The sequence below is a fragment of the Ambystoma mexicanum genome, chromosome 5p (genome assembly GCF_040938575.1).
Source record: "Ambystoma mexicanum isolate Mex_15411 chromosome 5p, UKY_AmexF1_1, whole genome shotgun sequence".
Taxonomy (NCBI): domain Eukaryota; kingdom Metazoa; phylum Chordata; class Amphibia; order Caudata; family Ambystomatidae; genus Ambystoma; species Ambystoma mexicanum.
In genome coordinates, this window is record NC_090930.1 from 969,145,117 (window position 1) to 969,168,785 (window position 23,669).

Sequence of the window (23,669 nt, forward strand, 5' to 3'; positions counted from 1 at the left end):
AAAAATCAATTAGGTCTTAGAGAAGTCACTAATGAACCGTTCTCTTCTAGAGAACTTCTTTAAGTTAAACATCCACTATCAGGGTCACAAACCTCATCCATACACCTTCTGTATAGACCCCCTGGCCCACTTTCCTCATTTGAGGAAGACATTACGCATCTCCTCACCTTGAACACCAAACCAGGCTCTCAAATTATGTTGCTAGGAGATCTAAATTTAGGATTTAATGACACAAACTATGACAACGCTAGGGCCTTGGCCAACGCTCTCTCGGAACTAGGCCTTGCATACCGCATCTCCTGCCCAACACACAATAAATGTAGAACTTTGGACTGGATAGCAGATTTAAACTGCAATACTAAGATCCTCTCCAACTCTCCTTGTACTTGGTCCGCCCACCATGTCATTACCATCCAGGCCTGCCTACGTCCAAATCCTAGCGCCCCTCTAGTGCCTCCAGTACTTACTCAAACCATCCGCAATGTCACACTAGAAAATCTACTACCTCTACTTCAGCCTATCACAAACCAAGCCAAGCTCAATAGAATGGACCCATTCTCTCTGGTAGAATTGTATAATCATACCTTTCTCCGGGCCATTGACAAAGTCGCCCCCTTAAAAATATGCAAAGCTAAACTACAAGCGCACCTCAATAAGTTGTTCACCTCAGACCTGAAAGAGCTACGTAGATCCAAAAGAATCTTGCGAGCAAACTGGAGAAAAACACCCACAGACTCGAACAAGGCTCTATTTACAACTGCATCCAATAAATACAAAGTGGCTATACTAAAAACTAAAAGCAACACCTTCAACGAAGAATTCTCAATGCCAAATCGAGCATTAAAGAGCTGTTCACCATCCTCCAGGAGCAAGAGTCCCCAGCACCACCTTCCGATTCCTGTACTAAAGATACCTCTTAGTGTTCCAATATTCAAAAAGCTTTATTAAATAAAATCTCCTACAAACCAAGATTGAAAGCAAAAAATGTAACCTGATCTCAGATTCTAAGCCTTCTGTGTTAGGAAATCCCAGCGTTCATACTGGAAAATATGGAAATTACACCATCTTCGCTACCTTCAACAGAAACCAAGATGGCGGCTATTTGGTTCCGTTTTTCCTAATGCTCCGGGCAGGTCTAGCTTATTCCAAAATGACGACCTCCTGAAGCCAAACTCTATATCAGTTTCGTTGAGACCCAGGTAGGTGCGTCGCTACTCGCTCCACATCCGTGCAGCTTCATAGCAGCTCACGCTCCTGCCTTTTCGTTCCTATCAGCCTTTCTGACTACGGTCTTCCATCTCCCTTCTCTCTTAGTTATTCCCTCCTTGTCCTTTCCCTTCCCGCGGCTGTACTTCCTTGCCGTATTCTCCCTTCTCCTTCCTAATTGTGCTTCAGCATCGCTGTGCCTCCTTGCTCCGGGTGCCGTCTTGCCCCGTTGAGCGTCCTGTTTTCTTTTCCTTGCCCCCGTATTCCATCTAGAAGACTCAAGAAGATTTCCTTCTGGACCTTCCTTCATGAGATTCGGCTTCACAGAGCCGGGTTTCCTTTCTACTTCAGCTGGACAATTCGGCCAACAGTACAAAGGACTCTGTACTAAGAACATCACCAGACCTGCACGTATTTTGGAATCCAAGCACATCGGGTTTTATTCCCCAGGGGGTTTCCGAGGGTGTCGCCCACGAGGCGCTTAGAGCCAATTTTTTCCTGGTCTCTTCAGCGCCTTCTGGGAGGCATACCACAACTTCGATACTACAGAAACGACCTCAGAAGCAAAGGGAAAAAGGGACCAGTTCTGTGAGTACTATCTTTGTTTGTATTGAGAGTCTAAGATTCTGAGCCTCAAGACCTTTTGCCTAAACCTTGTGACCCTTTCGAATTCTCACCCGTCACAATTAGGGATGTAGAAGGAACTAGCCTAAAGCCCTTAAGATGTCAGGGTGACACCTGCCAGCAGTTATAAAAGAAGGGGCTAAGGAATTTGCTCCCTTCATTTCCTCCTTTATCAATGACTTGTTTGAAATGTGCACAGTTCCTAAAAATCTTAAAGACTCATGGGTCATGCCTCGTCTCAAAAAGCCTAACCTGGATTCAAATATCTCGAACAATTTCAGGCCCATAACAGTACCTTTTCTTTTGAAAATTTTGGATAGAGCGGCATACCTTCAAATCCAAAACCACTTAGAAGTTAATAACCTTAGGACAATCTGGTTTTAGACCAAGACATGGTACTGAAACAGCCTAGATTGATCTAAAAATTCAGAAGGATGAATTAAAAATAAAGGAAATCTGCCCCTGCTCCTCCTACTTGACCTATCAGCGGCTTTTGATTTAGTCGACCACAGAATCCTCACTAGACACCTGACCTCAGCAGGCTGCTGCCTGGATTCAGCCCTTCCTAGCAGAGAGGACCATGAGGGCTTTTGCACCATCAGCCTTTGCCGACCCTGTCTCAATCTTTTGCGGAGTCCCACAAGGTTCTCGTCTTTCCCTGAGGCTTTATAATATTTTCACAAAGCTTTTGTTCGACCACCTGGATGATTTGGGTGTCACCTACACTAAATATCCAAACAATTCGGGCATGGATGGCCACCCATGGCCTCTCCTTGAATGACAAGACTGAGATACTGCTCATTGGCTCACGATCGCGACTAAACAAACTGGACAGCCAATACACTGCATTCAACATTGATGCCAACAACATCAGCGTTTCTAATGAAGTGAAAACCTTAGGCATCTACCTGGATTCCACCCTCTCCATTACCAGACATAGCTTCAGCCAAAGTATACACAACCAAATGGATTAGTGCCTGCAAGCTTTTCTTGTTAAACTACAGTTGCATCTCCTTAGCCAGGGCACTTATACTATCAAAACTGGACTACTGTAATGCTCCGTATCTCGCACCAACAAACGTAACATGAAGAAATTACAAGTGCTTCAAAATAATGCGCTTAGAAAGGCGCTTAAAATCCCAAGAGCTACCCACATACCTGCAGCAAGGCGGAATGCCCTTTGGCTCCCCATGCAAGATAGAATAGACTTAAAAACTCTAGTGATCATGCATAAATGCCTATCGAACTCTGCCCCTAAATACCTGGTCGACAAATTCACCACAAGCCAATCAAGCAGATCCACCGGGTGGCACTCTGAAACACTTGTGTACGAGCACGATATAAATAAAATATCATTTCAATACACACATTGTCTAAACATCCCCAGATACAAATTACAAAAATCTGGTGGAACCACCTTTACAGTTCTGCAGCCAAGCTCTGGAACTCTACCCTTATCACTAAGAGCTGAACCTTCATTCAGGATATTTAGGAAAAATGTAAAATCCTGGCTATTGCCAAGCAGGACCAAGGTTGCCAAGCGCATCTTCCACTATTTGTCATTGATATTTTCCAGATTATTGCCTAGAGCTGTAATACTAGGCAATCGACATGAATGTTCAACTAATGTATGTAACTCAAGTAATGATTCTGCCTGGTACGTAGCCTTGATCTGTAACACAACGCTACCTCCAACTGTAATATCTTTGTCCCTTTTGTAAGCTCAAGCGCCCAGGTACCTTCGGGTTCGATGCGCTCTATAAATAAACTTCCCTGAGTGGGGTGGGGAGGACTTATCTACCCAGCTTTGTGAGAAGAGGATCCAGGGCAGAACGACTGATTGGGATCTCTTTGCTCAACAGCTGTTCTAAAACATGAGTAAACACCTGGGAATCGGCTTTGGAAGCTTTGTAGTGCAAAGCCTATCACTCTGCTGCACAGTCATTTAGCAGACATCCAATTATTCGTGAGATGGGCACTGCTGTCCTTGGTAGAGAGATTGTCATTGGAACTATGTCAAGGTTGCAAACTGTTTTGCCCACAATTTACTTTGAAGTGTGTGTTAAAAAAACTAAGCAGGTGAGATTCACTGTGCAGGCAAACACACATGTACCATTTTCACGACCTAGTGCCAGATTAAGAAAAATGTGCACCCATGCAAGTGCAATTTTGAATGGTATTAGCACTAGGGCAAAATATGTCACAGTGGAAATAAACTATTCTTTCAATGCATTTTTGCGCAGCAGCAACGTTTCTCCTAGTGCTAATATAGGACAGTATCGGCATTAGGTAATACCTTTCCATGGTGCAAAAATGTATTAAAAGCATATGTATTTTTCACTAGAGAAATGTGTCCCCTAGTGCTAATAGAAGGGAAAATGTCACTTACACTCGTGCAAAGTTTCTGTAGTATCGAACCTGGTGTAAAAAGACATTGTGTGCAAGGAAGGCCTAGAGAAGTCACACTTTTGTGCGGACTTTAGTACAATACACAAATTATTGGATCGGAAACATTTATGTATTTTTTTTTTAAATCACCATTCCATATTGTACAATTTGCAAGTAAACAGCAACTCAGCGTGTCATTATATTGGTAAAACTGGTACACTTTTTTCAGCTAAGTAAGCCAGTTGGTTGGCAATAAGGCAGGACAAAGCACAACATTAACAAAATAAGTGTCTATTCACAAGGTCAAAGCTATTTTACACAATTTACCAGGCCCAATCTGAGCTACACCTCTACATCACGTGACTTGAGTGTCACTACGCTGAGCAACGCACTGTTTTGGTTCATTTTGAAATGACTGGTAAACTAGAATGCTTCTGGAACTCTGTGCTGAGCATACACAGCCTCACCAAATAACAAAAGCTGACGGTAGTGATTTCCTGCACTGCCAGAGGAGAAACGGGTTTTATTTCTGAACTGCACAATATAATTCAAATGAAGCAAAATGTCATCATCCACCGGGAAAATTGATAGCGCCTACTAACTCCCTTCTATTTAGCCTTCAGTGGGCAAACGGAGCTTCTATTTGCACTTTGCCCTGGAAAATGCAGCAAAACGTCACGATTTAACAGGACAATGGGTACTGCTCACTAGATCTGCTTCAAGGCCCTCTCAGAGCTCCCCTGACTTCCTTGTAAATAATAGAAGATTGGCACCATTTACCCACCCTGGTAAGTAGTAGAGATTCTGCACTTTTTACCCTTTGTCCTTGTAAACTGCATGTAATGTTATGTGATTGTCATTTGTATAGCACATTTCACCATTGGTATGGTCCCAACGCGCTTTAGGTTGAATGTCCTGGGGTGACAGCAGTCCAGGTATGGGAAATTGATCAGAATTATAGACACTGTGTGTGCATTTTAGCCAATACGAAGGTAAGTAGGGGTGACCAAGTCCCTGCTAGTCACCCATGTAGAGCAGGCATATGGATGGTTGGAGAGAGGTAGTATGGAAAGTATGCAATAGCAGGAGAATCATTCTGTGTGCAGCTAGACCACATTTCCATCATGGGGGAAAGATGCATTCTAATGGTAGAGGTGTTGTGCAATGTGTCTTAGAGTAGTGCATGGGTGCTGCAAGGTAGTCTGGAGAGTATGCTAGAGCAGGGATCATTATGTGTGCAGCTAGAATTCACTATTGACAGGACAGAGCATTGCTTTCTAGCTCCACTCTAAGACACTTAGTGTTGTTTGGTGGCATTGTAAATAATTGAGAGCTTGCACTATTTCTCCTTTGTCTTGATGAATTGTAGAGACTCTGCACTATTTACCAGTTGTCCTGGTAATTATCAGAGATGATGTACTATTTAATCTTCGTCCTGGTAAATAGTAGAGATTCTGTGCTATTCAACCTTTGTCTTGGTTAACAGAAGAGGTTCTGCATTATTTACCATTTCTCCTGGTAAACAGTTGAGATGCTGCACTATTTACCTTTTGTGCTGGTATATTGTAGACAATTTGCACTATTTACCCCTCGTCCTGGTAAATGGTTGAGATTCTGCACCATTTACTCTTTGTCCTGGTAGGTTGTAGAGATGCTGCACCATGTACCCTTTGTGCTGGTAAATTGTGGAGATTATGCACTTTTTACCCTTTGTCCTGGTAAATTGCATCATGAATTCACTATTGACCAGGACAATTGGTATTACAGACTAGCTCCACTCTAAGAGACTCTTAACATTGTTCAACGGGTGGCCTTTCAAATAATTTAGAGCTTGCACTATTTCTCCTTTTTCCTGGTAAATTGCAGAGACTCTGCACTATTTACCCTTTGTCCTGGTAATTAGCAGAGATCCCACACTATTTATCATTAATCCTGATAAATATTTCAGATTATGTGCTAGTTTCCCTTCATCCTGGTAAATAGTTGAGATTCTGCACTATTTAACCTTCGTCCTGGTACATAGTAGAGATTATGCACTATTTACCCTTTGTCCTTGTAAATAGTCGAGATTCTGCACTATTCGCCCTTTATTCTAGTTAATAGAAGAGATTTTGCACTATTTACCCTTCGCCCTGGTAAAAAGTTGAGATTCTGCACCATTTGTTCTTCATCCTGGTAAATTGTAGATACTCTGCAGTATATACTCTTTGTCCTTGTAAATAGTAGAGATTCTGCACCATTTATACTTCGTCCTGTTAGAAGAGATTCTTCACTTGTTACCCTTCTTCCTGGTAAATAGTATAGACTCTGCACTATGTATCCTTTGTCCTGGTAATTAGCAGAAATTCCACACTATTTACTATTCATCCTGGTAAATAGTAGAGATTCTGCAGAAGTTTCCCTTCATCCTGATAAATAGTAGAGATTCTGCACCATTTACCGTTCATTCTGGTAGGTAGTAGAGATTCTGCACTGTTCACCCTTTGTCCTGGTTAACAGAAGAAATTCTGCACTATTCACACTGTCCTTGTTAACAGAAGAGACCCTGCACCATTTACCCTTTGACCTTGCTAACAGAAGAGATTCTGGAGTATGTACCCTTTGTCCTGGTAATTAGCAGAGATTCCACAATATTTACCATTTAGAGGGAGGGCAATGCATTGCATGGGAAATCAACGCTGATTGTCCAGGTGGAGGACAATCAGGCACTTCGGATCCCTCGCTCAGGGTTGGCACTGCATGTAACTGTGAAGCTCTGGAGGGTGGGCCATGCCGCCGCATGAAACCTAGAAGGAACAGGGGATGGCAATGTATTACTCTAAAACCCTCTCAGAGGGCGAGTATTATGTATTCATTTAGCACTTAGATCGTCTGTGAAATGTAGTACTACTCCTTGTACATAGATACAACCCAGGATGTAAACATTGTTTGTACATCTAACCCATTTTCTCCTCTCGCATCTTAGCAACTTAGCGGATGGCACAGGCTCACTCCACACACTCTGCATTCACATATAACACACACACTGTTGCACAACACCTCTGCCATAAGAATGAAGCTACTTTTAACGACAAAGAACGGCAGTGCCCCACATAACTCTCTATCTCCTTATATTATGAACTGAAGGGGGAGGAATGTGTTTACCTCCTCTGCACCCATACAGATTCCATTCAGACATGGGTGACTAGCAGAGACTTGCTCACATTCATAATAGCACCTCCCAATTCTCCCATATTTTTGGACTCCAGGCCCTTCCAAGAGCGTTCAATCAACAGAGCGTTGGGACCATAATTATGGTGAAAGACACTATACAAATGACAAAATGAATGAATGAATTCATCCTGGTATAATAAATAGTACAGATTTTGCACTAGTTTACCATCTTCCTGGTAAATAGTTGAGATTCTGCACTATTTGCCCTTCGTCCTTGTAAATAGTCGAGATTCTGCACTATTTATCCTTTCTCCTTGTAAATAGTACGGTTCTGTACTATTCACCCTTTGACCTGGTTAACAGAAGAGACTCTACTCTGTTTACCATTTGTCCTGATGAATAGTCAGGTTTCAGCACTATTTACGCTTTCTCCTGGTAAACTGGAGATATTGTACACTAAGTACGCTTTGCCCTGGTAAATAGATGAGATTCTGCACCATGTACCCTTTGTCCTGGTATATAGTCGCGATCATGCACTATTTATACTTTGTCCTGTTAAACAGTAGAGATGCTGCACATTATACCCTTCTTCGTGGTAAATAGTATAGACTCTGCACTATTAATCCTTGTCTCGGTAAATATCTACCCTTCGTCCTGCTAAATAGTAGATATTCTGCACTATTTATCCTTCACCCTTGCAAATAGACGCTACCATAAAATAAATACCCTTCTTTATAGCAAACCGAAGGAACACAGAAGTACAGCAATTTGGTTTGGATTGTGGAAGTAGAGCTGTCCCCCTAAAATGTATTATGAAGGCTCAGGGATAGTTTATTTTCCGTCATGCTCGTATTCGCCTACTAACTGTGTCAGAGCTATGTGGGAACTACTTTAAAATCAAATTCACTTTAGTGAACAACGGACACACCTTGCTTTCTGCTAAAAAGTGGCAATGCAATGCTGCCTCCAGTAGTCTCCGGAGTTGTTCAGCTGCAATGCGGTGGCCCGTGTGGTCGATGGGTCAAGTCAACATTTGACTGTGTTGTAAACGCTTCTGGATTGTCTTAACCCGACCTTTTTCCAGCCTTACTCTGCCAATCCCGACACCTTCGCCTCTGGCTCCAGAGAGTCTGACCAGGTGTCAAGCCCAAGGCCTAAGGGCCCCTTGCCAGCAGAAAGAAACAAAGGCAGACAGTGGTGGTAAACACCACGCATGCAGTAAATGGAGCAGTGATAGAAAAGGCTGACAATCTTGGGGGGGTCAGCAGGCCCTGACCTGCTCTCTACAAACTCCAATGCAGATGTACAACATGGCTGTGCTTGGGAATTGGAGTTTGGAAAAATGTGTTCAGCCTCAGCTGTGCAGTGCACAGGCACACAGTGCAGCAGGTAGGGCGTAGGGGGCACTGAAGGCAGCCCCAGGAGGGGTGGATACCCCATACCTCTCCCCTAATTCTGCCACTTATAATGAAGCCCTGAAACTGGCATCAGCAGGAGTAAGGCAAGAAAGGCACCAATCAAGTGCATTATCTTTAATGCCTACATGTGGCAAATGATCTGTCAGAATAAAACGATGGACCATGATACCACTAATACAGGTGCCTCTGGTGGGCGCCACGTTGCCTTGATGAGGCCACAATGGCCTTCACAAAGGATTGGAGCCATTTCAAGGCACCTTTTCCATTTGCTTTTCAGGGCATTTCGACTAGGAATTCTACATGTCATTTTTTAGATGGAAATGGCGCAGTAAATCCCTTACATGAGAGGGGAAAACAGGGGCCTCCTTCAGCTCAGTGGGCACAGGGATGGTGGAAACGAAGCACACAAGTACACATCTGCTAATGCAGATGTTTAGAGACATTGGTCTCATATGTACCATGAGCAATAGTTAGCATCACAAATACATGTGTGCATCAAGCAGAAGAGAAAGTCCCATTGAAAAACACTTGGTGAATCCTGCTCCATGTTTTCGAAGGTTTGATGTTTTGAAAGCTACAAAACAGCCACGCTGAAGCAGCCGGAAAAACAGACTTCCCACAAATGGGCAAGCTAACCACATTATCCTGAAATAAGAAGGTCAAACGTCCCCTCATTTCCACATCTTTTACCAGTGCACCAGAATTATATTAAGCCTTTGGGTACCACGTTTTTTTGTTGAGTAGACTAGTAAGTCCTTCACTGTGACCCACATTTTAGAACAAATGTGATTAAGTGGCTTAAAGAAAATGACCGATAGCCCAGCCACACGACCCAGTTGACCTAGCAAACAAATTGGACTTTTTGAACTTCGTGCACGACTCACACCTGCACTGCATTTGGACTACCTATTGTATTGAATAGTCATTTGTAATGCATATGTATTACCTGCTGCATTCGTACCAATCTGCATTTTTGCCTTTGTATCCTATGTAACTATAAGCAACTTGTAAGCCTAAAGTATTCTTGTTCCTGCGCCCTGATACCTTCGGGTCTGGTGCGTGCTACAAATAAAACAAACAAACAAACAAACCCCCTGTGGGACAGGCACAGAAAGGGTTAAGGCTTAAGGAACAGAATCATGACAAACAAAAGAACTTAAGTCTAGAGAGGAAATGTGTTAATGTCAATCTCCATAATGCAGTGCAGGATGAACAACCTATTTCTGACCTCATATGCACATATTTATTGTCAATATTTTAGAGTTACTGGGTCTCATAACAAGTTGGCCGGTCCGGAAATAAGTGTGCCAGTAAGCTCACTAGCACCCTTGTTTCGGGACATGCAAACTACGTGTTTGCCTGCGGGAGCCGCTGTGCCAGACAGGCATGACCCTGCCAGGTGCAGCGGTCATAGTAAGCAAACCCATCAGGGAAGCACCGGCGCCGTTAGCAATGGTGCCGGTGCTTCCGTGTCCCCACTCCCCTCGAGTCGTACGGGACTATCGAAATGGGGATTAACACATTTACCGGCGCCTGACTTCCCGGCCCCCACACTCATAATGAGCCTGTGGCACCGGGAAGTCAGGCACTGATACATTTTTATGGTCTGGCGGCAACCCACCAGTAGCACCGGCAGGGTTACCGCCGGACCAGTAATGAGGCCCACTGTCTTTTGATTCTCATCCGGGAATTATTTGCGCTAAACACATTTGCAGGTGGTTGCATATTTTTATCAGCCCATACAATGGCCCTAAAAAGGAGAACACAGATGCAATTATTATTTTATACAGTAAGACAATAAGAGGGGGAAGCCCTACAAGTTACCTAATGCCATAATGTGTTATTTATGTGAAAAGTGAGCATGGAGGCAACTGACATGTAGGCCTTTGTTTGGAGTCATAGATGTGGCACATACTCTGCATTCCTGACCTGCTATCTTCTATTACCCTGCATAGCACCCATGTCACCCATGAAAACATACAAAACATGGTGGCAACCTGGTACTGCAGCACTTAACAGGAAGTGTCAACATGACTCACCTCAACAATGACCTATCTGGAAAGTTCACGACATTCTCCAGGAATTTCGAATAGTTCTCCAAAACCGCTCTCCAAGTCATCTTCCTTCCAGAGCATGCCGAATAAGCCCCTAGATGTAAACGTATTATCCAGCTTAGAACCCATCCATTGCAGGAAGGCATTTCAAAATCAGAACAGCATTAATCGAAGTATAACAGTCTATTAATCATTTGAGAGCCACCTCCGAGGATGCAGAGGCAAAAAAAAGCTTTCGCCAGGGGTCCTTGGGACATAGAGTGTTTTGATGGGTATAGGGTGTTCAGCGACAACCAATCAATGACGACATATGTAGAGGAGGCAAGTACAAAATAAGACCACATATTAGTAAGCAGGGAAAGGAGAATGTGTCTGAAAATCGTCGGGAATGCATATGGACGTGCGTGAGGACACAACTAGGGTGACCAGTAGATTCTCTGAGCAACACAGCGCAATACGGCTAAGGCTGAACAAAATACACTAAGGCAATATTAAAAGGAAAAACTCAGACTTACACAACCCCTCTACAATAACGTGAATGATACATATCACAAGAAAATGAGAAAACTCCCCCAAGTGACTAAATAAAGGACCAAAGTTAAAGTTCTGTTGATGAGTGAGAAGCAACTTGGAAGCTAACAGAGTAACTGGGAGAGTGGTGGGGACATGGAAGGCTCAAAGTCAAGAACATTTGCCACAGTGGGGAGTTACAACTATTGTTTCACTGTGGGATGCTTTGGTACTACTATAGAGTATGCTACAGAAAAGATGTGTCCCAATGTTATCCAGTGGACACTTCTCCAAAGAGTGGAAGAACACACACATGTGAATTTGATTGTGGCAAGTTAGGGGAATGCAGACTTTTTCAACACCTAGAAGAAATTTGGAGTCGAGAGTTCCTCAGAACCAGGCCATAACGCATAGGACCCAAAAATGTAAGCTGGGCTCCCGGACTGATGACTGATATGGGAACTGGCCAGTCCCTAACAAGTCCCGGAGTTCTCAGAAATCTTAATCCTAAATGGTAGGAAGCATTGGGGTCAAACACAGTTGGTGCTTGGAGTTTTTGGGGGTTGGCGAGTACTTATAAACTCAGTGGCAGGGAAAAACTATAGCCCTAGACAACCAGAGTTGATCCCATGAGACTTTAGGGGGCGTGAGATCACAATGGGTGGCTCCCCAGCATCTTCTGAGTCAAAACATGGAGCACCTTTAGCGGAACAGCGATTAATATTATTATTATTATTAAGGTATTTATTGAGCAGTGACCTGGCTTTGGGATGCAACAGACTGCTTTATTCGTCAAAGGGGAAAGTACACAGTGAGGGAAGCAGAGATACAAGGGACTGGGGAGCTAATAACGGGGATGGGCAGGTAAATTGACAGCAAGGGATCTACAAGCAACTCGGGGCGAAAACAAGGGGCTGGAGATTGCCAATTTTACGGTTAGGTGGAGAGTGTGTGTGTGTGTGTTTGGGTCTGCGTGTTAGAGATCAGGCAGCGCTGTGTGTTGTTTGGGCAAGTCAATCCGAAGTTGCTCAAATAATGCATACTAGTAATGCAAAGGTTGAGGTATAGATGTGTCTGCCTTCTTTCTTGATAGACCATGATGGGTGCAACAGCAAAACTAGCCAATACGACATGGGCTTGTGAGGGAGTCAGAGGTGATGAAACAGTTTGCAGTGTAAATTGTTCTGTGTACTGGCACTCAAGGTGCTGTCCTTTTGACCTTCCTTCAAAAAAGAGCAAACGATGGCGGGAGTGCACCAGGAAACAGCCTGAAGATGAGGACTCTGAACTGTAGTACAGGGTGGAGATGGAGAAACTGCCATGGCCTTTCTTGCAGCAGACTCGGATTGTGTCAGAGGTTGGGGACGCAGACCAGCAACCCAGCCCATAACTGTGACAATAAAACACATTATTTTTTGCAAAGTGCCACAAAGTAGCCAGGAAAGGGTGGCATGTATGCTGACAGAAACATAATCCCTAAAAGACTTTTTGATGCACATTTAGTCCAAAGAGGGACTTTTTCTTTAGGGAATCTATTGACTGGGCCAGGGAAGGTAGGGGAATGACTCTCATCCTACCAAGGGCTACCTTTTGCCTTGACAGGTTTCTGTTTTGCTCTAGGAGCCGAGCGGATTGGATAGTGGTGTGGCTGGGCTCCGAAAGGCAAAGCCAGGGGAGGGCATAGTCTTTGCGGTGTGGATGAGGACTAGGGCCTCATTCCGAGATTGGAGGTAGTCATGGCGCTATTTGCGCCATGACTGCCTCCAATGACGGTACCGGCACCGGTCTCGTTCAATGGGGACTTACCTGTGTAGTCCGACCTTTGCAGGACCGGTAAATCCCCATTGAATAAGCCATTCCACATTCCCATTTGAGCCCCCATAGGGCTCAAAAGAAATGGGGAGGGAGCTGATAACTGTACCGCTATTTGCGGTATCGTTATTTGCTCCCTGGCCCCTTTGCGGCTCCCGCTAAGGGACCTCATAGTAGGGCGGTAAGGGATTACCGGCACCAGCCTCCTTAACGGTGCCCGGTATCCCTTACCGCCCTACTCGGAATGAGGCCCATAGTCTTTCTTTGATGATAATTGCATCTCATAGCTGCATTGGCAGAACCTGGACGAGAGATGGACAAGAGATGGACAATGCTAACTGGAAAAACTCGGACAGCCTGCCGGGAACAAATGATGCCCTGCCTTTCCATGGGCGAGATGTGGCTGCACAGGGGGGACACTGAGGTTAGGACTTCCAGAAGTCCAGCATCATAGCAATATGGATGCCAATGGCTAGCGTGGATCGACAAAACTGTCACAAAGGAGCTCAGCAAAAATGATGCAGTAAGGGAGTCAGGCCCTGGAAATGGCTATAACAGAATCTTTAATAAACACTGCAAGGCAAGGCTGTCTTGGGCTAGGGAAGGGCTACAATGTACATGCAGGAAAAAGCAAAACCTGTACTTCAGTGAACCCACAAAAACACATACTCGTATCCTCTAAAGACCAGCAGAACAGTACAATGTAGGCTGACACCATCTGAAGCCTAAAGTCTAGCTCTAACTATCAGTTAGTTCCCTGGAGTGAAACCATGGCATGCCCTAGCCTAGCTTGCATGAAGCCTAACATATGAGTAACATGGTCCTTTCACTAGGGTACACTGAACAATCCACATTTACTCCATAAAAAACCTCCTGTGCATTTTGCAGAGCACAGAAATACCATCACAAATCGAAAATATGACATGAGAAGAGTCCAATTCTAACATCGTGTGTGTTTTATTTGTATTCCGGACAATTTTAAAACTGCCAGATCTACATTTCTAATGCCACAATAAGTGCGTGAGTTGAGTAATGAGGCTGTGCTTTGACTTCCGCCAACTCATATTGGTAATGCCTCATCCCACTAACCGGGGGCGGCAGAGAATACATCTTGGTAAATGAAGTTGGGTGTTTATGCGTTACAGCTTCACAAACACTTTCAGGAAACAGAAAAGTGTTGTTTGTCAAACTTTAGTGTAAATAAAAAGCAACAGGATGGTCATAGAGGAGGGCCTTTGGGGACCAATGTAAGAGATTCGGTGCTCAGACACACCACCGGTACCTGTCGGGAGATTCTGTAGATCAGTTCCAAATTTGTTTTTTTCCTGGAGCCAACGCCTCCGACGTATGTTGTTTTGGGGTTGGGACTAAATGTTCGGTCAATGGAAAAATATAGAAAATTTTGCTATTTAAATGAGACTACAAACTGAGACAAAGGGCCATCGTTTGCCATCAAACCCCAGTTGAAAGATGCAAATGTCCCAAATAGAATTTCCTGAAAACCAATACATTTCAACATATGCCCAGAATTTCAGATTGCAGAGACTCGATCCAGTAATCCAAGATTTGCCAAGGTTTACTGGATAACGTTTCAAATTCTAAAGGTTTCAGGTTTCTAATTCCTGTGGAACGCAAGACCCCAATATTATGATATTTAATTGCATTGTTCCCTGCTCTGCGAAGAAAGTGCTCTAAATAGGAAATATTCAAGGACATCCAGGGGGAAGGCACTTTTTACTCACTGAAAGGGCTACTCTGGGAGTTGTTGGCTTGGTTTACGTCATGAGCTATGTTGCATGTAATTCGTATGAACGAGGTCAGGACTTCCCAGTCATCACTTTGCTCAAGTGCAAACCACGCTTCATCAAATGAATTGAAGAGTCTGAAAGACAAAGCAGAAAACAGATCCACAGTAAGTACCACCAAGGGGTCATTACTTCAGTGAAGACATGTTATGTTAAACGTTGTGAGGCATCCAGTTGGCTGGGCGATTCCTAAGAGACCAAACTATCACATTTCCCTCCAGTATTCTTGTTCATACAGTTTTGGCTGCAAAGATGGCCACTCTAAGAATCCTTGTGATGAAAATGTATAAACCACAGCTCGGTTACACATTGCTGCCACACTTCTCAGATGGAATTATTAACATGCTCATTTAATTTTGTCACAATGATCATACGACAATGAACACCATCATCACTGAGCTAGCACCACTCACCCCAAAGAAGAAAACAAAAGAGTAGGCAGAATTAAACATGGAGGACCATCCAAAATAGCTCTTCAAAGCAGTAACACATGCACCATCTCACCCAACATTGATCCTGCCCTCGAATAAAAATATGCCTTGAGTTTTCAGAGTGTGTTGCCAATAAAACACAAGATCCAGCAGAGATAACCCAACGCCTCTAACACAATGGTCAGTGATCCTACTCAGAAAGCCACAGCAAACTGTCATGACTGCATTCAGAATTCCCTGGAGCTCTCCAGACAATAGCAGGGATGTAAAATTGCCTGGGGCAGAGGGAATTACATCACACAGCTGATGACGTCAGGGAAAATGGCATTTTACGACCTTAGACACACTGTGTCACATGAACTTGACCTTCATGATATGACTGGAAGTAACCTAACTCAGTGTGTTTTCGGTGTGTCACATTCCATGATGTAAATCTACGCTGTTTTCCTGCAAGGACATTTCCATTCTACATTTCTGGGTATGATTTTGCTGCAAGTCACTTGCTGGACTTGATCTGTTCAGTATACATGGCAACATACCCAATGGTTTTCGAAGATTCCTACAGTCATATTTTTCTTTCCTTTCTTGGACTTTTAGTTTTGCCTTTCACAATATAAAGCAAGGAGCAAGCGTCCCGGAATCCCAAGGAAAAACAGGATTCCATGAGTATCTTTCAAATGATATAGGGTTTGTTTACTTGTATACTTCTCTCCTGTCCCTCCAGATATGTTTGTCTTAACTGTGGAACAAGCAGCATTTCTTAACGCCGAAATCCCACATGGATATTGAGGCCAACTCCAACATAGGTTCGCCTCTTTGTTGCAAGATGAAGCCCACTTAGTTATAATTTAGTTACTCCAGTTTAACACCATTTCCAAGACCACAGAGTTCCCAATATGGTTTTCACGACCCCGGCGGGGTGTGGACATGGCCGGTAATGGCCCACCAGTCCGAGCTAAGAAAGGGCCGAGTGAAGCGAGGGCCTCAACTCGGGCTATAGGCCATTACTACTGGCCATGTCCAACCCCCACTGGAGTTGTGAAAACCATTTGCACTCCGGGGTACAAATGTTTTTTTCCTTCGTTTTTCATGTATTGTCATCGCACCCCTAATAGAAATATGAGGATATTGCCAAGGGGACACATGTAAATGAGATGAGGAAGAGAGTCAAGGTCAGGATACAGGCTCCAGACCTTCCACAAGTTGACAGAATAGTTGGAGCAGTATGGAATCCTTGACATACTGTGTAGAATCTGTTGGAGGCAAATTAGTTAGAGAAGGGGTGCCACACAGCCTACCAATGTTAGGCGATCAGTTTGAATCTTGTGATCCTAGGAGTTGAAAGCAGCGTAGATAGAAATAGGAGCACACATGAGCTGGACTCAGCGATAAATAGAAGGTGGTCAACTACTATTACCATTGCCATTTTTGCTATCTTGTTTTGTATTAAATCTCTATTGCATTGCAGCAAAAATATAGTGGGCTTTAAGAGGAGTATGAAGTTCATGGTTGGTGACAGGCTCAATGATTTTCATTAAGAAAGGTCAGGTGGCGGCATGCCTATATTCCCCAGAGACCTTCAGGTCAGGGGTAGGTTCCCTGAGTCTTGTGTGGTCCGGCCCTTTTCAGATTGTCCGGCAAGGTGCCTTGGCAAAAGTTAAGGTTACATATGTGCGAAATGGAAGGTGTGAGAGAAGGACCGATCTCTTTGCAAAAGTGGGGGATGCAACTTTTAGAAGGGGAATCTGAGGGATTGGTGTTTTAAGAAGCATGGGGAACAGTAATGTGTTAATGATTATATTATTCCACTACAAAGCACTGGATGTACATGTGTCTTATTTTGCATGTTTTGTATGCAAATGTCCTGCATCTTAATGCACCAGTCTAGAAATGTCAGTGGAAGTGACTGGCATGGCGTAGTTTTGAAGTTGGCAACTATTTTAAAAATCTCGAGGTTCACTTTGATAATATGTTGCAGGAGGTGGATGCGCTTCGCTATGTTGAGAATTTCTCAGATCATCCTTGTCCCTTTGGAATTTGGACTTCCACCATTTTTAGTTTTGGTAACTAGGGGGCAGTACAGCTCTACCTCTAAGCTGAAACCATTGCATTGGAGTGCAGCTAGGAAGGGGATGGGTTTACCCAGCCATTGGCAATTCCCACCCACTTACTGCCCCTCCCCGTCCAAAACACATCCTCCAGCAATCTCTTGAACTAGGTATATCAATCAGTAAAATCAAACTTTGTGCTTCAAATGCCTGCCATTGTTATTTTAATGCAGTTCTCCAACAACTGGCTTAGTTGTAGCTGTACATGCACTACTGATGTAATACATATGTCTTTGTGTGCCTTCACTTGATCTATACAGATATATAAGCATTGTGTTGGCCTTCACTGAAGTCCATTGGTTTTGGCCCTTGTGTAGTTATTAGATAGGCATTTGCCAGGCGCTGCTATTATATTTCCAGGTACTCACACTATTTCATAGTTTCTATCATTAATCGCCATTTAGTACCATTATGGCAGTGATTGGCAAATGTGTATCTCATTCCTATGCATAGGTGAAAAATGGTGGCATTACCAATGCTTGTTCTTTCCTGTGTTCTTTTGTTTCAATCCAAGCAGTTTGAAAGAAACCATAATCTCCTGCAGGACAAATGCAGACACAATTAATGTAGGTTAAACAAGAGTGTGGGAGCCCCTCTAATGAGAACGAATATGGGTCAAATACCCTGTTCTTTGTTATATCTTCCACTCAAGAGGGTCTACAACCAAGTTTTAGCTCACTGCACCAGTCACAGAGAAGAAATATACATTTGCATATCAATCTAGTCCCACCCACAAGGGCTGTCCAGCACCGAAATCAGGGCTCAAGTCGAGGGTACACGTGGGTGGACTGAGCCCCCCCATCCCTCTTTTCATAGGGTGAACGGAGCCCCCCACGCATTTTAGAGGCATGTGCAAAATGAGAAACAGTGACTGTCTTTTTTACACCGACCTAGGGACTCGAACTTCTCAGGCCAGGCACTTCACCACTGCACCACATAACCTGACGAAATGCAACACACAACTAAAGGTGAAATGTCACATTTCGGGACTGCTTGTTCCAGGGAAAACATTGGCATTGGTTCTTGGAGTTTAAAACATGCACACCTTTTTAACGTTTTCTAAACACTATTGAAAGAAAACATCCTCCCTTGTTTTTTTGTGTGTGTTGATTTTATGAAAGCCAAATACCAGTCATCCTTTGAAATTTGTATGGTTATGCAAAGCAAATTGAAAGAAATGTGCATATTTCACCTTAATATGATAATTTCTGGTGACGTCACATGCCATTGCTATGTTAGTGAGTCCCCCCACCTTTTTATTTAGGAATTGACCCCCTGACCGAAATTCTAGGCAATTCTCCTCTGAACATGAGTGCCATCAGCAACTCCAGACATGTGTTTCAGTCGTGTTGGGCCCTACTCAGTGAGGTGAAGTCAAGCATCTCTAAGGACCAGTGAGCAAGGGGTCCAGGACTGGATGACCCTGGGTTTGTTAGGGTAAACCCCCCAAGTTTGACAACTTAAATAAGAGTGTGGGAGCCCCTGAACTGAGAACGAACATGGGTCAAATACCCTGTTCTATGTAATTTCTTCCACCCAGGAGGGTCTACAACCACGTTTTAGCTCACGATGTCCTTCACAGGGAAGAAATATCTATTTGCATAACTATCTGGTGCCAACCACAAGGGCAGCCCAGCACCAAAATGCTAGGAATCTGTGTAATTAGACTTGAAAGCAGATCATGTAGTTGGAATCCAAGAAACAAACATTCTCTATAGGACGGTGGTCCTTATTGCCCTCTTAGACTCTGCCCATATGGCAGAAGAAAATTCAACCACAGTCATTTGCAGTTTGGGTGCCCCAGCACTTTTCATGGCCCTTGAAGTTAGTTGTGTGGTATGCGTAGAGGTTCTGTTGTTGTACCAACACTCCTGGTGCCCTCGGATATTAAAACATGGGCCAAGCATCATACTCTTTAGAATCTTAGCAAAGACTGGGGTAGGCACAGGGGTTGTCGAAATGAACCCCTTTGTGTTGTTTGCAGCTCTTTCCAATGGTTCTCCAAGAATGTATGTCAAAACCACCCTCCTCCTTTACTGCCACTTGCATCTCTTCCCCCTCATCTCTTCCCCTTCATAAAGAATGTATGTCAAGACCACCCTCCTCCTTTACTGCCACTTGCATCTCTGCCCCCTCATCTCTTCCCCTTCATAAAGAATGTATGTCAAGACCACCCTCCTCCTTTACTGCCACTTGCATCTCTTCCCCCTCATCTCTTCCCCTTAATAAAGAATGTATGTCAAGACCACCCTCCTCCTTTACTGCCACTTGCATCTCTGCCCCCTCATCTCTTCCCCTTCATAAAGAATGTATGTCAAGACCACCCTCCTCCTTTACTGCCACTTGCATCTCTGCCCCCTCATCTCTTCCCCTTCATCAAGAATGTATGTCAAGACCACCCTCCTCCTTTACTGCCACTTGCATCTCTGCCCCCTCATCTCTTCCCCTTCATCAAGAATGTATGTCAAGACCACCCTCCTCCTTTACTGCCACTTGCATCTCTGCCCCCTCATCTCTTCCCCTTCATCAAGAATGTATGTCAAGACCACCCTCCTCCTTTACTGCCACTTGCATCTCTTCCCCCTCATCTCTTCCCCTTCATCAAGAATGTATGTCAAGACCACCCTCCTCCTTTACTGCCACTTGCATCTCTGCCCCCTCATCTCTTCCCCTTCATCAAGAATGTATGTCAAGACCACCCTCCTCCTTTACTGCCTCTTGCATCTCTTCCCCCTCATCTCTTCCCCTTCATCAAGAATGTATGTCAAGACCACCCTCCTCCTTTACTGCCTCTTGCATCTCTTCCCCCTCATCTCTTCCCCTTCATCAAGAATGTATGTCAAGACCACCCTCCTCCTTTACTGCCTCTTGCATCTCTTCCCCTCATCTCTTCCCCCTCATCTCTTCCCCTTCATCAAGAATGTATGTCAAGACCACCCTCCTCCTTTACTGCCTCTTGCATCTCTTCCCCCTCATCTCTTCCCCTTCATCAAGAATGTATGTCAAGACCACCCTCCTCCTTTACTGCCTCTTGCATCTCTTCCCCCTCATCTCTTCCCCTTCATCAAGAATGTATGTCAAGACCACCCTCCTCCTTTACTGCCTCTTGCATCTCTTCCCCTCATCTCTGCCCCCTCATCTCTTCCCCTTCATCAAGAATGTATGTCAAGACCACCCTCCTCCTTTACTGCCACTTGCATCTCTGCCCCCTCATCTCTTCCCCTTCATCAAGAATGTATGTCAAGACCACCCTCCTCCTTTACTGCCACTTGCATCTCTTCCCCCTCATCTCTTCCCCTTCATCAAGAATGTATGTCAAGACCACCCTCCTCCTTTACTGCCACTTGCATCTCTTCCCCCTCATCTCTTCCCCTTCATCAAGAATGTATGTCAAGACCACCCTCCTCCTTTACTGCCACTTGCATCTCTTCCCCCTCATCTCTTCCCCTTCATCAAGAATGTATGTCAAGACCACCCTCCTCCTTTACTGCCACTTGCATCTCTTCCCCCTCATCTCTTCCCCTTCATCAAGAATGTATGTCAAGACCACCCTCCTCCTTTACTGCCACTTGCATCTCTGCCCCCTCATCTCTTCCCCTTCATAAAGAATGTATGTCAAGACCACCCTCCTCCTTTACTGCCACTTGCATCTCTGCCTCCTCATCTCTTCCCCTTCATCAAGAATGTATGTCAAGACCACCCTCCTCCTTTACTGCCACTTGCATCTCTTCCTCCTCATCTCTTCCCCTTCATCAAGAATGTATGTCAAGACCACCCTCCTCCTTTACTGCCACTTGCATCTCTGCCCCCTCATCTCTTCCCCTTCATCAAGAATGTATGTCTAGACCACCCTCCTCCTTTACTGCCACTTGCATCTCTGCCCCCTCATCTCTTCCCCTTCATCAAGAATGTATGTCTAGACCACCCTCCTCCTTTACTGCCACTTGCATCTCTGCCCCCTCATCTCTTCCCCTTCATCAAGAATGTATGTCAAGACCACCCTCCTCCTTTACTGCCACTTGCATCTCTGCCCCCTCATCTCTTCCCCTTCATCAAGAATGTATGTCAAGACCACCCTCCTCCTTTACTGCCACTTGCATCTCTGCCCCCTCATCTCTTCCCCTTCATCAAGAATGTATGTCAAGACCACCCTCCTCCTTTACTGCCTCTTGCATCTCTTCCCCCTCATCTCTTCCCCTTCATAAAGAATGTATGTCAAGACCACCCTCCTCCTTTACTGCCACTTGCATCTCTTCCCCCTCATCTCTTCCCCTTCATCAAGAATGTATGTCAAGACCACCCTCCTCCTTTACTGCCACTTGCATCTCTTCCCCCTCATCTCTTCCCCTTCATCAAGAATGTATGTCAAGACCACCCTCCTCCTTTACTGCCACTTGCATCTCTGCCCCCTCATCTCTTCCCCTTCATAAAGAATGTATGTCAAGACCACCCTCCTCCTTTACTGCCACTTGCATCTCTGCCTCCTCATCTCTTCCCCTTCATCAAGAATGTATGTCAAGACCACCCTCCTCCTTTACTGCCACTTGCATCTCTTCCTCCTCATCTCTTCCCCTTCATCAAGAATGTATGTCAAGACCACCCTCCTCCTTTACTGCCACTTGCATCTCTGCCCCCTCATCTCTTCCCCTTCATAAAGAATGTATGTCAAGACCACTCTCCTCCTTTACTGCCACTTGCATCTCTTCCCCCTCATCTCTTCCCCTTCATAAAGAATGTATGTCAAGACCACTCTCCTCCTTTACTGCCACTTGCATCTCTTCCCCCTCATCTCTTCCCCTTCATAAAGAATGTATGTCAAGACCACTCTCCTCCTTTACTGCCACTTGCATCTCTGCCTCCTCATCTCTTCCCCTTCATCAAGAATGTATGTCAAGACCACCCTCCTCCTTTACTGCCACTTGCATCTCTTCCCCCTCATCTCTTCCCCTTCATAAAGAATGTATGTCAAGACCACTCTCCTCCTTTACTGCCACTTGCATCTCTTCCCCCTCATCTCTTCCCCTTCATAAAGAATGTATGTCAAGACCACTCTCCTCCTTTACTGCCACTTGCATCTCTTCCCCCTCATCTCTTCCCCTTCATAAAGAATGTATGTCAAGACCACTCTCCTCCTTTACTGCCACTTGCATCTCTGCCTCCTCATCTCTTCCCCTTCATCAAGAATGTATGTCAAGACCACCCTCCTCCTTTACTGCCACTTGCATCTCTGCCCCCTCATCTCTTCCCCTTCATCAAGAATGTATGTCAAGACCACCCTCCTCCTTTACTGCCACTTGCATCTCTGCCCCCTCATCTCTTCCCCTTCATCAAGAATGTATGTCAAGACCACCCTCCTCCTTTACTGCCACTTGCATCTCTTCCCCCTCATCTCTTCCCCTTCATCAAGAATGTATGTCAAGACCACCCTCCTCCTTTACTGCCACTTGCATCTCTTCCCCCTCATCTCTTCCCCTTCATAAAGTTCAAGATCTTTATTGGATTCGGATTTCTCCATCAACAATGAAAAAACTGCAACAAATTCAATAACAGGCAAAAACCACAAAGTTTCAAAGAAAGTTAAGATTGCACGGTATGCTGGGAGACAACGCTATGCTGGGCATAGCCTGCCTTGAAAGGGCTCTTAAGACAACGCTATGCTGGGCATAGCCTGCCTTGAAAGGGCTCTTGAGACAACGCTATGCTGGGCATAGCCTGCCTTGAAAGGGCTCTTGAGACAACGCTATGCTGGGCATAGCCTGCCTTGAAAGGGCTCTTGAGACAACGCTATGCTGGGCATAGCCTGCCTTGAAAGGGCTCTTAAGACAACGCTATGCTGGGCATAGCCTGCCTTGAAAGGGCTCTTGAGACAACGCTATGCTGGGCATAGCCTGCCTTGAAAGGGCTCTTGAGACAAATGTATATATATACTGTTCAGAACAGCAGTATCATTGCAGTTCGTTATTAAAAAGAGTACATCTCGATAAACCCAAATATAATCCTTAAAATACTGTTTTACAAATTCCGTACATAAGTCAGAACACGTGCAAAACAATGATAAATGGCACAGATTCTCAACGGCTCTGGAATTACAGTGACATTTCCTGTCTATCGCGAACTTGCCCACACCGTTCTGTATTTTACGGGAAGCAAGTTGAGTCTA

The 23,669-nt window shown here is 44.6% G+C and overlaps 2 protein-coding genes across 2 annotated transcripts in view; both read right to left on the reverse strand.

The window, feature by feature from the left end:
• ABCA13 (ATP binding cassette subfamily A member 13) overlaps positions 1-10,931 on the reverse strand; it is a 2,251,223-nt gene extending 2,240,292 nt beyond the window's left edge. The window contains exon 1 of the mRNA XM_069613428.1: positions 10,829-10,931. Within this exon, the coding sequence (XP_069469529.1) occupies positions 10,829-10,908 (80 nt within the window). The 5' untranslated portion in view covers positions 10,909-10,931. The remainder of the gene's footprint in view (positions 1-10,828) is intronic.
• A 3,968-nt stretch (positions 10,932-14,899) lies between these two features.
• The window catches only part of LOC138480605 (ATP-binding cassette sub-family A member 13-like), a 158,020-nt gene continuing 149,250 nt past the window's right edge, over positions 14,900-23,669 (reverse strand). The window contains exon 7 of the mRNA XM_069612309.1: positions 14,900-15,047. Coding sequence (XP_069468410.1) covers positions 14,900-15,047 — 148 coding nt within the window. The remainder of the gene's footprint in view (positions 15,048-23,669) is intronic.